The sequence below is a fragment of the Eleginops maclovinus genome, chromosome 3 (assembly GCF_036324505.1).
Source record: "Eleginops maclovinus isolate JMC-PN-2008 ecotype Puerto Natales chromosome 3, JC_Emac_rtc_rv5, whole genome shotgun sequence".
In the NCBI taxonomy this organism is placed as follows: domain Eukaryota; kingdom Metazoa; phylum Chordata; class Actinopteri; order Perciformes; family Eleginopidae; genus Eleginops; species Eleginops maclovinus.
Window position 1 is genome coordinate 15,363,361 of NC_086351.1, and position 14,714 is coordinate 15,378,074.

Consider the following 14,714-nt stretch of genomic DNA (forward strand, 5'->3'; position numbering starts at 1 on the left):
CACATTTTTCTGAAGGCAAATGACTACCACACCTTGAGTATTGTCCTCCCTTTTTTCTGTGTCACACACACACACACACACACACACACACACACACACACACACACACACACACACACACACACACACACACACACTATAATCAGTCTGCCAGCAGTTCAATCAGTCTGCCAGCAGTTCTCCTCTGAGGCCTGATGGGCAGCAGAATTACCATTCTTGACGTCGCCTTTCTCCTTATCCGTCTCTCGCTCAGGGGAGGTGGCAAACAGGGACATGCCCTTTGCTCCTCTCCTCTTACACATTGCCTAAATGTTGTCCTCTCCCTCCCATTTGCCTTTTCCCCTTTATGTTGGCACAGGCCAGAGGAGATGCAGAAGCTTTGTAATACATGTATCCATCTCTTTCTTCTCTTTCAGGGCAGATCGAAGTTGCAGCACCTACTTCAGCAGAGCTCAAATATAGTAAGGATTCTCATTACATTGTAATATTGGTGTATGCTTAAGTGACTTTGTATGTGGTTCTATGTGTATTTGATTCTTTTGTGTATCCAAAGGAGTGGTTAAGGAGTAGATTGATTAAGCCTGTATTGACATCACTCGTATAACTGTCTCTCAATCAGGATGATTAATGAAGATAATTCTTAATGAGTTAATGAGCCGGGTATTGTGGTTCATTGTTAATACTTTCTTTCCATGTCCTCTTCAAAGGACAGGGAAAAAATGCTCTAGATGGCTTTGTGGGTTTTATGTTTTCCATGTGCAGATATTACTGCCACTGTATGTAGCAAACAAATGGGATCCCAGGGGTATATGTCAAAGCTGATTCTACTGTGCAGTTCAAATCTTCTTATCACTTTATGACACAAAGGACACATTACTTGGCTATTACATCTTGCCGGACACTGTGCTTGGGAGTCCTTCACTGTTTCCACAACAGATAGCAGAGTACAACACACAAAAGCTGTTAAATAGAAAAAGAAAACAAACAGTCCAGATATCAAGACAAAGACAGTCGCTGTAAACAGACTCCTTGTACTCCTGCTGCTGCAGCATGTACTGTCTGAACAGCTAATGTCTTTATATAATATACTATTTATTGATTAATGTTTATGGCTTGTAAGATCCAACTTTTCCTTCCACTGAAGCTCTTCCTGTGGTTAGTAAATACTGTTTATAGATGACAACGCAAAGATCTTGAAGAATTGCATGATCAATTGATTTGAAATAAACAGAATTAGCACAGTGCAGAGTGAGGGGGAAAAGGACAGGCCCTAAAGAAGTTCAACACATTTTCCGTCATTTGCAGCACTCTGTATTTGGTGCGAGATGTTATTTAGTTTAGATGTATAGAATATGTGTGCAGAGAAATTCCCAGTTAATACTGAAGGTCACAGACTCACATGTATGTAATCCACCTGCACACACTCAGCTAAAATAGGCATACTTCACTGCTCAAGTACTGGCATGAACTCAGATGTTTCTCCTCCCTCCAGCTAAGAGGCTGGAAAGCCTGTTAGCTTGGTATCAATCATCACAACTCGTGGTCATTGATTTTATCTGTAAAAAAACAAAGACCTTTGAGTATGAGTAGAAACATTGTGTGAGAGATCTCTCATCCGAAGCTCAGTGTTTTCTGCACAGCCGAGTGACACAAATATGTACTAAGTCGGCTGTTACTGTAGCAACTGCGTCAACACAACAGTTGTGATTTTCCTCAAGACAGCAGCGTTTTTGTGTTGTGTACAGTGTTGCATTGCTGATCTCCTACTGGGAGTTTCACGTGTCGATGATTTCTGTGGAAAAAGTTTCATTACTGATAAAACAAAGCAACTCAACCTTTGAGTCATAACACTCTGACCTAAAAGTCATGAAATAAGCTTAATAACTAATACATGTTTAAATCCTTTGTTAAGCTTCATCTCTTTGCAGACTCAACTGAGCAAATTGAGTGCAATTTGGAGCTGAGGTTTGCCAACGAAAGTTTCAACAGTGGTATCATTTGTTCCAGCAAATCAAAAGTAACTAGGGTAAAGGTCCGGCCTGAGATAGAAAATCACGTTAAAATTGAGTGTTCACAAAAAGGAAAGTTATGGGAACATTATATCCAGAGGAGTTTTTAATGTTCTGTCTTGGGGAGATAAGGGTTACTCATTGGGTAATACTAATGTGGATATCTTAGTGATCCCTGCTGTAAAAAAAAAGCTGTGCAGACAGCTTTAAGTTGGAATAAGCCTTTTGCGTCATTGTCAAAAGCTGTGCTGGAGGATTAAAACATAGTCATAGTCGTAACTGTAGTGCAAAAGCTGATGCTTTGTATGAGAGCTCAAATGATAACCTTTCTCTTCACTTCACTCTTGAGTGTCTAGTTGTTTTTCTGCAGAGAAGCATCAGATCTCAGCGCTAAGAGATGGAGTGCTCTCCAAAATTCAATCAAAGTTGCCCCTGGTGTAGTATTACAGTCTGCGTTTAAGATATGTGTGAGTAGGTGTTTGTATGTAGTCACACATCAAGATTCTTCAAATTCTTCTTCTCCATTCAGGCAGAGCTGCAGTAAAACAAGAGCTTGATAAAATAAATGACTGGCATTCAGCAGCTATTATTCTTTAAAGCAATCCCTTTTCTGCAGAACACTAGCTTTAATTATGATGCACTTTAAACTAGACATTTTTCAGGAAGTGACATTCTGAAATTCACTTTCATCACATTCAGATTAAATTCCACTATAGCTTGTCTACACACACACACACACACACACACACACACACACACACACACACACACACACACACACACACACACACACACACACACACACACACACACACACACACACACACACACACACTCGCTTTACAAATCTAAAGGGACAAATACATTTCTCTGTGTAAAATATATATATAGCTTCTTAGGTCAGGAAATGGAGCTGCTTTATATTCATAACACTACTCACACAAAAGGTCAAGTTGAATCACATTCTTTTTTGATTTTCAAAGATGATTCCCATTCACGTTTTTCTAAACCTGAGGTGGCAACTTATTCCAACGGTCTTGACTGTGCTACAGGGAAAAAAACCTTTCTATCTTACACATTAACTTATGGTACTTTTAAAATATCTATGGGGTTTAATAACACATTTTGTTTTGTCACATGTTCTGTAAAGTTAATGGATTAATCCAACAATCTTCACACTTAGATAATGTTGTGGATATTACGAAACCAGCTGTAAAGGACCGGTTGTATACATATTAAAAAGTGCATGAATAAATAACTGGTTATCTTTGTTTTTTATTTACAGCAGCTTCACAGATTAATTTTCTTTTAAACACGGATGGGTTTTGTGTCTTGTGAAATAATGTTATTGTATCTTCTTTGTCTTAGAGGGCTGCTTTGCCATGCTCAATCATGTATAATGTGTTGTTGCATATTAATGATGACCTTAGCACAGCTGCAACTGATGGTGGTGTATTGTTTCTTTGTTATTTCACAGTTCTGCTGCACAATGCTATCCCTTTTGTTGGATTTGGATTCCTGGATAACTGCATTATGATCGTAGCTGTAAGTTTACCTGCTGCATTGAGTCTGCAGCTCACTGCGTGTACATATTCCCTCAGTGTGAAGAATTCAATTTACACTGAATCGTTGCTTAATACATATGTTGCATTTATTTATGCTACTGTAGGAAGCTTTGAAAAGGAGCATCAAAGCAAAGGGAGAATTATCTTTTTCTTTGATGCAAATCTATTTATATCTCAGTATATTTCCTGTTTTTCTGTCAGTCCTTGTTTGGCGGTCTGTCTCTCATCTCTGTTTCCCAGAGTCCTTCCATTTCTCATTTTCTCATTTCATCCGAACCCATTTTAAGTAACATGTCTGCCACTAGCGTACCCACTTCTTATTAAGTCTTTGTAAAGTTGTTTAATTATTAAATCTAAACACAGTGGAACGATATGATCCTGCTCAAATGAAAATGTAATATTCTTCAGCTTCCTTTAATGTGTGCTTCCACAGCCGGGTTATTTTTTAACACAGAAATGTTACATTCTTATGGAGGCATCGACAAGGAGATGAACAGACCAACTGAAATAAGAAAAAACAATAAAGAATATCCTAAATTCACAGTTATGAAATGGAATAACGTTGCCAAAAACATAAATAAAGATTGAGTTAGCACAAAATATATATTTCAGTCAGCCTGTTCTTCTTTCAATCCTTACTGTTAGAAAAACTATTGTACCCTGTATCAAAGGTTGATTTACATTTTGTATGGGTCACTAAAACCAGGAAACTGAGACTGACATTTTAGAAAAAAATACTTTAAAGGTTTGTAGTCCAGAAATAACCTTTTGTTATGATGCACAGGAGACACTAAGGTAGCCTCTGTTAAATAATTAATTTTTGTATTCCTCTCTGAATATCATGGAGAAAGAACACACAAAGATACAGTATAGTCCATGCTATAGCTCATACATAAGTTTCCACTGATTGTTTCTGTTATAAAATGACAAAAATATAGAATTCTACAAATTAACCATAATGTGTGTGTGTGTGTGTGTGTGTGTGTGTGTGTGTGTGTGTGTGTGTGTGTGTGTGTGTGTGTGTGTGTGTGTGTGTGTGTGTGTGTGTGTGTCTGTGTCTGTGTCTGTGTCTGTGTCTGTGTGTGTGTGTGTGTGTGTGTGTGTGTGTGTTTCTCCCAGGGCACGCATATTGAGTTATCCATTGGAGTGATCCTCGGCATTTCAACTATGGCAGGTAAGCGAATCGCTGGATCTTTATCTAATTATATTTTTGTTACGGAACATTTATATGGGAGAGGGAGAGCGAGAGAGAGAGAGAGAGAGACAAATCCATGGTGTTGCAGTAAATCTAACTGTGGTGTCTTTGCCAAACACAGCTATCAATAAGGAAGTTTAATTTCTGTTGTATTTTTACAGATTTTGCTTGCTTTTATTCTTTTTGACTTTTACAAAATGAGTACCTAATAAATCATCCATTTCAATGTATGATCTAATTGCTCCGGTAACAGCCACGTCTGGGAACGGAAGAATCTTGAACTAAATTTGGACACAAACTATTACTTCAGACTTTAGTTCAGACATACATTTTCTCAGCCCAGACTTCAAGTTGGAATCCTTATCGACTTCTAAATGAAAGCGCTGGTCAGCCAAATCATATTCAAATCAACTCGCAACTCTTTAAAAAAGAAATAGAATAAGGCATTTTCAATTTCAGTGTCGACAGAATACCCATTCTCATAGTTAAGCTTTAATGATAGTCACAATTTAAACATTGCTGTGACACAAATGAAAAAAGGAAGTTAGATATCATTAGAGAAAGACATAGGAATGAGAGAGAGGCTGCCCTAGATAATGATGATTTCATGACTATGATACGGCTGTGCACAAGCACATTGAATGTGTGTAATATCCACTTTACATTTGCATTTTAATGTTATCCATGTTCCCATTCAGTGTATCTGACGTGACTGTGGACAGGAGCTTTAAATAGAGGAGCACAGTGAAGCTAGTGAAGCAAAGTAAAAACAACCATTATAAATAATTGCTTAGTATTCGTATCCTTCTGCAAATCCTATATCCACAATCACCACCATCACTCAGCCAGCATTTGAATGAGTTATGCTTATGCAACTCGTTTTGGGGACACACTTTTAGTTTTCCCTGCTCCAGCTCACTCCCTTCACTTTGTTGTTGGTTATGGTGTGTAGAGGAAAAAAAGAGTTTAAGGGGAACTGACATTTCCACTTCTAAGTCTGCAAGTCTTGTCTTTCCTCTTCTGACTCTTGGATGCTGCTGGTTGTGACTGTGTGCTTTTGTTTTATCTCAAGCTTTTAAAGACCAAATGTATTCATACTGAATGTCTGCAAGATTTAGAGGAGTCAAAGCTGCTGCTGTAACAGAGAAGAGGAAGCAGAGGCCTGAAGTGTTTTTTATTCAACTCACAAGGAACTGAAAAGATGTGAAAAAAATAGCTTGTCCAGAACAAAGCAAACAACATGGATCATTCGGGGATATAACGTAGAGGAAGTATTTTTATGTTCACTTTGAGGTGCTTATTGTGTCATTCTTCTACAGTGAATGGATGATTGGGTTTTCGATTAAGCCAATTTCAGTTTTGTTAAGATTTATAGATAAAAGGGTTATATTGTTGCAAACACAGCCAGAGCATGTACTATTCATTCTTTAGTCAGGGTACTAGTGTTTTGACAGGCAGAGCTTGTTATCTCAGTGGTATAAAGAGATTTGACAGTGAGTCCCAGCTGCAGACTGCACACTCCCAAATAGATGTGATTTGTGAACAATGTAGGAAACTACCACTCAGGCACGGTTAGACGGAAAACAGAAAGACCCTTTATACTCACTGCAAGCGCAGCCTCGTCCCAGTTTTTTATCACTCACTTCATTTTCACAGCAGATGAATTGTTTCTCATTCCTGCTACATTGGGGACATGTTGAGGTGTGTAAATCAGGGCTGCAGTTATCTAGCCCAGTCACCAGTGATGTAGCACTTGTGCCAGGTTGGTAGTCAAGTCCACTAATCACACCTTCAGGAGACAATAAAGCTCAGCTGCCTCAATAAAGATTAGCAGTCTTCTGCTGAGTGGGGCCAGTTACAACATTTAAACAAGTGGAAAATAATGATTAAATGAATTATTACAACTAAGGGATAAATCCCAAGTTAGAACCTTTTCATTAGGTTCCTATATTTATATTTCATTCTGTTTTTTTATACAGCATTCTGACTTTAACACATCAGACTGAATAAATGCTCTGAGGTCCAATATATATCTTCTTGTCATCTCCATCCAATTTTAAGATAACCTGCCCTGTTTGCAACATTGGTACAGCTGCAACTGTCACTTCCTAACATCCCTATAGATTAGATTAGATTCAACTTTATTGACATACAACAAATCACAGTTTGCATCCAACCAGTAAGTGCAAAGGGTAATACAGCGCATACGTTTTAAATTAATTTACATAGCAGAACAAATATAAGGTGCAGCGTTTTGACATAGATAAATACATATCTAATACATTTAAATACAGATGTTATAAATGGCAAATAAAGACACAAGTCACAAGGAGTGCAAACTCCCTGAGTGTAAGGCGCTGTGGGTTTGAGCCCCATGACATTCAAAGGGGAACACACAGAGCCTTGTGTAGTGCACATGCTGCCTTCTTACACCTATCACTAGATACACACCCACCTGTGTGTCTATGTAAAGTAATGTCTGGCTGTGTGTGTTATTGTTGTTGTAGAAAGCCTCCATGTTTAAATGGGTGTTGCTCATATACATCAATCACAATGACCTACAGCTGGTAAGTGATCCTTGCCGCTAAAAGCAAGAGACACAGATAAAAGGTTCCCACTGCCTGCCATTTGTTCTTTTACGGCCCATTTGTCCAACAATAGACATTGGTATAATGTAAAAGCAGACAATATTCTGGTTTTACTGCAGGTCTAGAATGTTTTAGAAAGTTTCTGTGAAAGAGTTTAGGTCTCCATCATAAAGTTGTTCATGTGATAAGAAAACGAAGGATATATATATAGGATTGAGTTTTTGGTGAAAATATGACCTCTGTTTACTCACCCCTGTCATTCTGAGTCACTCCCTCTCTGATCATCATTTATTTATCAAATTATTAACATTGATAGACACATTTCAAGGCTTTTACTGCTCAAGGAAAGTGTCTGTAACATGGTAGACGACATCCACAGAACTGCTTCAGAACCACCTTGTTTCTTTTGTGTGAGAGAAGGATTGCACCTCTCACTGTGGAGGAGGACTTAATGTAATGTAGAGCATCAGGAGGAACAGCTAGTTAAAAGCAGACAGCCGACCTTGCCGTGTAATTACATTTGAGAGTGAACTCATAATCGGGCCTGATCGGGCACTTCATTACATCTGCCTCCTCGTCTTCAGGGGCTTGTACAAGGTATTTTATGGTATAACAACAGCACATTATTACATTACTACATGTTTTCTGTTTTAATAACCACTACCTGGAGACCCTGAACAGATTGTTTAGCAACCACAAGTGTAACATCAAAGATTTTTAGAAATTTCATAAAAAGGAAGCTATTGATGTTGTATATTTTAGAAAGAATATAAAGAAGAACGTACATATTTTAGTGTGTGCGTGTGTACTGCAACCAGGCCGTTAGTTATATGGTTTGGCCTTACAATTGGTTACAGTCAGACTAGGAACCTGGCCAGTGCAAACAATCTTTTTCTGTTGAAAATACTCAAACTATCTCCTCATTTAACACATACCTACGTTGTGTTTGGCCTAAATTACAAACCTGCACATTTTTCCTCCTGTTGCCTTGCCTCCATCCTTCCCTTAGAAGTCATGACAAAGTCATCAAAGAGCTTCTCACAGAGCAACATGCTAACATGCTCTATTGTAGTCAAATACAGACACTCCTGCATCTTACTGACATTACTCCTCTGTTTTAGAAGGCAGATGAGTCTCTTTTGAACCAGTTTAGGTTCAGTGGCGTGCTGCAACACACGTTAAAAATCACTTTCTAAAATCAAAGCACACATTTTCACTAATTAAACTTTGTCTCTTTCGAGTCTTATCTTAATTCATCTGTGCCTATGTGAGTATTGTTCAGATGTACGACTACAGATTGTTATAAGGAAGCTTGTCTCTGCAGCCAGTTTGGGTACATTATATGTTGTTACACATAACCTTGTTGCTACATTAGGAGGAAGCCTGACCTACTGCCTGAGTTAGATGAAGTGTCTTAGGAGAGACAGCACTGCTGCTTTGTTTCCCTTCCCCTGAGGATGTCTGTGACCGTGTCCCTGCACCAGCATTAGCCTGAACTCAGGGTCAGGATCAACAGAGAGCACACAAGCAAAGCAAAAATGTTATCTCATTTAGGAGCCACTACTACATTAACTCAAAAGCAAAGTCTTAAATAAAGTCTCCCAACTCCTGCTCTTTCCCCTCCAGTTCTGCTTCACCCAGTGACAGCGTCCCAGATATATTCAGAGATAATTGACACACAGGTCTGCACCTCGCTCTTGTTTTAATTACTCATTCACTTGACCTCATCCTCTTCTCCTGTGAAACTTCTGCTATACAAATTATTCATGTGAAGTTTTTCAGCTCAGAAATTAGTCAACAGCGCTGTGGTCTTCAGCATTCAATCTATCTTACTAATGAGCCAACAATGCATATCATTTTAACTTAGACATTATTATAAGACTTCATAGTTAACTTTTTGGCTGATTTTTATGCTGGCTTCATTAGTGTTGCACTGCAGCCACATTCCAGATGTTGTTCAATAGATCTTTTGTCCTAAAACCCTGCCTTACATTATTATAGTGAGGAGAATTAATTCATCCGAAGCCTGCTGGTACTTGCCTCTGAGTGGTACAGGAAGAAGTGTCGTTTTTTGTGTTTCATATGATGAACAGCTCAGGATACACAGATTCTGCGTCTTTTGCCTTGTGGCTTTCTTCGATACAAACCCCAATTTCCTAACTGAATTTGTAATCATGTCTATTTTTCATTTTCCACAGCTGCTGCTCTTGGCAACCTGGTGTCTGATCTGGCAGGACTAGGGTAAGAATTTCACCCACAGACAAACAAATCCTGGGATGTGTGTTACTATCAAAGATTATCACAGTAATGTTTTTCCACCCAGGTATACACAAATGATAATATACAGAGATAATTAAGGTGAAGGTTAACTATGCTACTCCCTTTGGTGAATACTTAGTAATTTGATTGCTTAGTATTAAAAGGTAATTATCAAACTATGACCAGAAGAAGATAAGCCAGAGCCATATGGGAGTAAGACAAATTGAGTCACCAGAGGTTTGTGTCTCAGAGGAAAGACTGTGCACAAAGATAAATTGCTTGGAATAAGAAAAGCCAAATGATGTTTAAATGAACAAAATGAGGAGTATGCTGCCAGAGTTGACATTTGACAATTTTGAGTAAATCAAAATGTGAGTACAACTAAATCTGATGATATTATAAAGAGATGATATTAGACACGTAATCCATCTTAAAGGCTTTCATAAGACATTGTTTGAAAAATTATAGAATTATATCGGATTTTGATGGACGAGGAGTTGGGACCTTCTTTTTTTTAATACAACATTTTTGGTTTTTGGTCTGAAAGAAAGCAGACTTTCTTCATCTTTATTTTTGTTTCAAATTAAAAGACATAGAACTGATGTAGAACAATGGCTGCCAGGCCTGATCCCAGCTACAGGATACATTTGTGTGTAGCATTAGATTTGGTCAATAAAAGCATGGTGATCCATTAAAAGTAGAAGCTGATTTAATTAAGTCATTGGGCTCGGTCAGCTGATTCATGAGGGTTATCCACTTCAGGGCTGTAGTAGACCTTATTCAGCATTCTAATCTGCCTCCATAATACTTACAGTAATATAAAAGGCCATCAACCAGCAGCCTATTGGTTGTATTTTAGTGATTATTAGTGAGTGAACATATCATTCCCCTCTCTTATGTAAATAAACAGAGAGTCTGCCTAACAAATCTATACATTATTCAAATTGTTGCAGAATTGCTTTCATTGTTTTTGCTTATACAGTACATATCAATTAATGGACAAATTGCTGCAGCTCGGGCACTTCTCTTTAATGTTTTCATCATATTCAGTGTCTTCACCAACAGCAAATGTAAACATACCAGTGCCACTACCCATAAATGTGCAGTTGTTTGCTGAAGTTGACTTTGGATTTTATTTTCATTCCTATCAAAATGCACTGCAGTTCACTTGGAAGAAGATCAAAAAGCACATTTCCGGTCAGCCTGGGAGTAATGATGTTCAGTTAGAAATTTTCCCGTCTACCTAAATGAGCCAAAGTAAAGGCTCCAGAGGTTGATTAAACTTCTGCTTACGTGCTTAGTGAACCCCAGTTTCCTTGTTTCATGTGTCAGGAAGACTGAAGTAAATGAATGTTTTGTGTTTGTCAGGTCACCTTCATTTTGGTTCCGTTCAGTTATAAAGTGTCAGTCACAAAAAATGTCCCTTTTAGATTACACTGGCTAATTCTCAGTAGGTGGCCTTCATTACAAAACCTTTTCTGACTTACTTGATAGATTCATTTGTGTGTGTATACATAGAAAACATATCCAAGTTGTGCATAATTTTGAGTCTGATAGTGATTGATTCCTTTGATAGACAGTGGCTATACGTCGTTATAGATTATTTTATATCATTTGTGTCCATGTAATAAGAACTGACTGCAGTGAGAGCAGGGATGAGTTGCAGGAGAGGATGTTCATGTGCACATTATGCAGCTTGTTCACAGTGAAGCCCAGTGAAAGTGAACGGCACAATAAGGACTATCTGTCCCCACAGCAGTCTCTTTGGTCAATACACAAGTGATTTTGTTGCACTAAGTGTGTGTGTGTGTGTGTGTGTGTGTGTGTGTGTGTGTGTGTGTGTGTGTGTGTGTGTGTGTGTGTGTGTGTGTGTGTGTGTGTGTGTGTGTGTGTGTGTGTGTGTGTGTGTGTGTGTGTGTGTGTGTGTGTGTGTGTGTGTGTGTGTGTGTGTGTGTGTGTGTGTGTGTGTGGTAAGCAATCTGTGCAGCTATATCCACAGTGTGTGTATATTTTATCATGTCTTAGATTTGTTATATTTTCCTCGGGGCATGTGTGTGTTTTGACAGTTGTAGGAAACCAGCTGAACCTCACTGAAGTCCATAATTTTGATCATGAGTCATTCTGACCATTATTACGGATGCTCCCATTGCTCAGCTTAGTCTTAGCTGCTCCTATTCGGTTCCTTAATGCATTGGTGGCTTTCTGGGGCAGCCTGTAATTCTTTATTTCATTCAGCCAAGTTAGAAAAAACAGGACAAAAACTTAGAGAACTCATATCATCAACTTATCCTGGGCTCTAGGGAATGAAAATGTCGGGCAACAAATTCCATTCCTCTTTCTACAGTGTGATTTATAACCCTGTGATGTTATATCTGTATTCCTCCTTCTTAACCTATTTCATACTGGCACAGGATGGAAGGTTTTAATTGCTTCTGGGGCAGCATGGTGGTGTTTTGGCCTTAAAATGATTCAAGGACTTAAGGAAAAACTCAAAAACTATCATATCAATCGGACATCCATACACCTTAACACATATGCATTCTGGCTTTAGCTCCATAGCTCCTTATCTTTCTCCCAAATATGCTCTCCTACATTTGCACATCCTACATTTCACACCCTGACTCGACAGCTCCAGCTGCAGCTTATTTGTGTGAGCAGTGAACTGAGGATCCATTAGTGCCAGTGACTGAGCCAGTCCAGGTTCAACAAAATGTTACCTGGATTTCTTTCTCCCACTGCTTAACCTGCTTTTTTTTACTTCAGACAAATGATAGTAAAGTAAAGCAGCTCTCCAGCCACTTTATGTTTTAGCTATTATTCTGCAGTAGTTCAACATGTATAATTATTATCTAGGCTGAATTACCAACCCTCAAAGTGGCCCCAGACCCTCAGAGGTCCCACAGGCCCAAGGTTGTTGGTTTGAAAGAATAACTTAATAGTCATTTAAATACAAGTGCATGCACCTCAAAAGCACAATTTAAAACCTGAGAAATCCTGTATACAGACCAGTAGGTTTAAGACCACAAAAAATGTGGTTCACACTTGTTTTAATTGTCATATTAACAAGGACATAGACGATGTACTTTAAAGTAAATTGAACACAATTTTAGGCCAGATGACACAAAAGTTGAATTTTGCTTCAGGGAGGGAACGTCCTTTTTTGTAATTGATTTTATTTGCCAATCCTAAGAGAAAACAACTGTATTTTGGGCTTTTTAAAGCCAGGAGGGTGGAACTCTTCATGTGCATGACACCTGGAAAGATAAACAGATCAATCAATCAAAAAGATAGAATGAGATTTCATTTCTATCTTAAACTATTGCCGATAATTATGGCCAACATTTATATTATTCTACATCTAATTTTTTTATCCCCCCTTCTTGCCAATAATTTTGCTACTTTTGTCCCCACTGAGGGGAACACTGTCCCGCTCTTTCAGCTCTACAAGGAATCTATAAACATTCTGTTCTTCACTTGCGGATCAGGACACTGACAAACAGTCATCCATCTCTCCTACTGGCCGTTTCACTGATAAACTTGAACCATTTTTTTTACAATATCGAATCAATGTCTAACTCCATGGAAGCAGGTGATAGATTAGTCCATACTAAAATGTATTTATGACCAATAAAAACAGCAAAATCAGTTTTTTTCTGTCAAAGTTTTTATATCAACTAAGTTCCCCAGGGCTTCACACCGAAATATATAACTTTACAATGGAAATTAAAAAAAGATGGGATTGATGAGTTCCTAATGATACTTTTTCTCACTCGGTGAACTCTTGTCTTTTATCCGCTGCAATCTGTCTTTGTTCCCTCATCAGTGTGAAGCACTCAATAGTTTATACACACTGGAGCCTCTCCATCTTCCTGTCCTTCTGGTATTACAGCCGATATTTGACATCCTGCTGGGTTTATGAGAGATGGCATCAATAAGGCACAGACTCGAACATTAATCTGATGATTTACTTTTTTGTTGTTGTTATTTATCAATTACTTTGGTTGTGTACTACGGCATGCTAATAGTGTTCTGTGGGTGAATTGAAAGATCATGAAATGTAATGAGCAAAGAATCCAAATGAGACAAAGCATAAATAAGTGTATGTAAATGTAATCCATGCACGATTTACAACCTTCCCCCAATTGAATATGCCTGCGACTGCCTTTACCACTTTACTTTTATTGAATCAAAGTCATTGTGTTCATGTAAAGATGTTAACTTTGACTTTAAGCTTGACTTAAAATCATCTACTTTACTCTGTATAGAGTGCTCGAACAGCCTTTCCATCTTGTTATATGTCACATTTGTTCGCTTGACAAAATGAAAGGATAATTCATCATCTGTTTCTGGGTCAAAGAGAATTCATTGCAGCTATTCTTATAGTATGTTATCACTGTAAATTGTAACTGTAATTTCTCTGTCTCTGCCCCTTCTCTTTAGGCTGGCAGGTTATGTGGAGGCGTTGGCGTATCGGCTCGGAATGAAGATTCCTGACTTAAGCCCAAAACAGGCTGACATGTGGCAGACCAGAGTCAGCTCTCATGCGGTCAGTACCCTCATATCACACTAAAACCACCAGACCTTAACCCAGGCTCTGTGTCACTAAGACCAGAATACAGACCAAATACTTTAAGAGTTATAAACCCTCAGGCTGAGGGGATATTAATAAACCTGCAGCAGAGAGCATTCAAGGGTTTAGTTGTGTGATGCATGTTAAAAATCACCTCAGGGTTAGGGGTTTGTACAGGGACAACAGGAACACAAGTCTCTGAGTGTTACATCACCTCCATCACTCTTTCATTTTGCGAGAAAATTGAAGTGAATTGTTTCTAGTGTGCTGTGGCTGCTGAAGTGTGAAATGTAATTAGCTGTAAAAAGGTTGTGCAATTAGCCTAGTTCTGAAAAAGCTCTTTGCTGAGTGTAAAATGTCATGTCAATTGTCCTGGCATGCAAATCAATGCTTTTGGTTTCCATTGTTAGCCAGCTTTCCCTGCAGACGTCTTCTGTTCTCAAAGTCAGCAGGCCGTGTGCTGCATGATTGAAAGGATTTATTTCCTAATAATGTTTCCGTCTTTATTGATGAATTTAGACTAAACTG

General features: G+C 38.4%; 1 protein-coding gene across 1 annotated transcript in view; it reads left to right on the top strand.

Annotated features, from left to right (window-relative positions):
• The window catches only part of LOC134861973 (transmembrane protein 65-like), a 31,300-nt gene that overhangs the window by 13,254 nt on the left and 3,332 nt on the right, over window positions 1–14,714 (top strand). Inside the window, exons 3-7 of the mRNA XM_063879608.1 lie at window positions 417–461; window positions 3,487–3,554; window positions 4,694–4,748; window positions 9,556–9,598; window positions 14,057–14,162. Of these exons, the coding sequence (XP_063735678.1) occupies window positions 417–461; window positions 3,487–3,554; window positions 4,694–4,748; window positions 9,556–9,598; window positions 14,057–14,162 (317 nt within the window). The remainder of the gene's footprint in view (window positions 1–416; window positions 462–3,486; window positions 3,555–4,693; window positions 4,749–9,555; window positions 9,599–14,056; window positions 14,163–14,714) is intronic.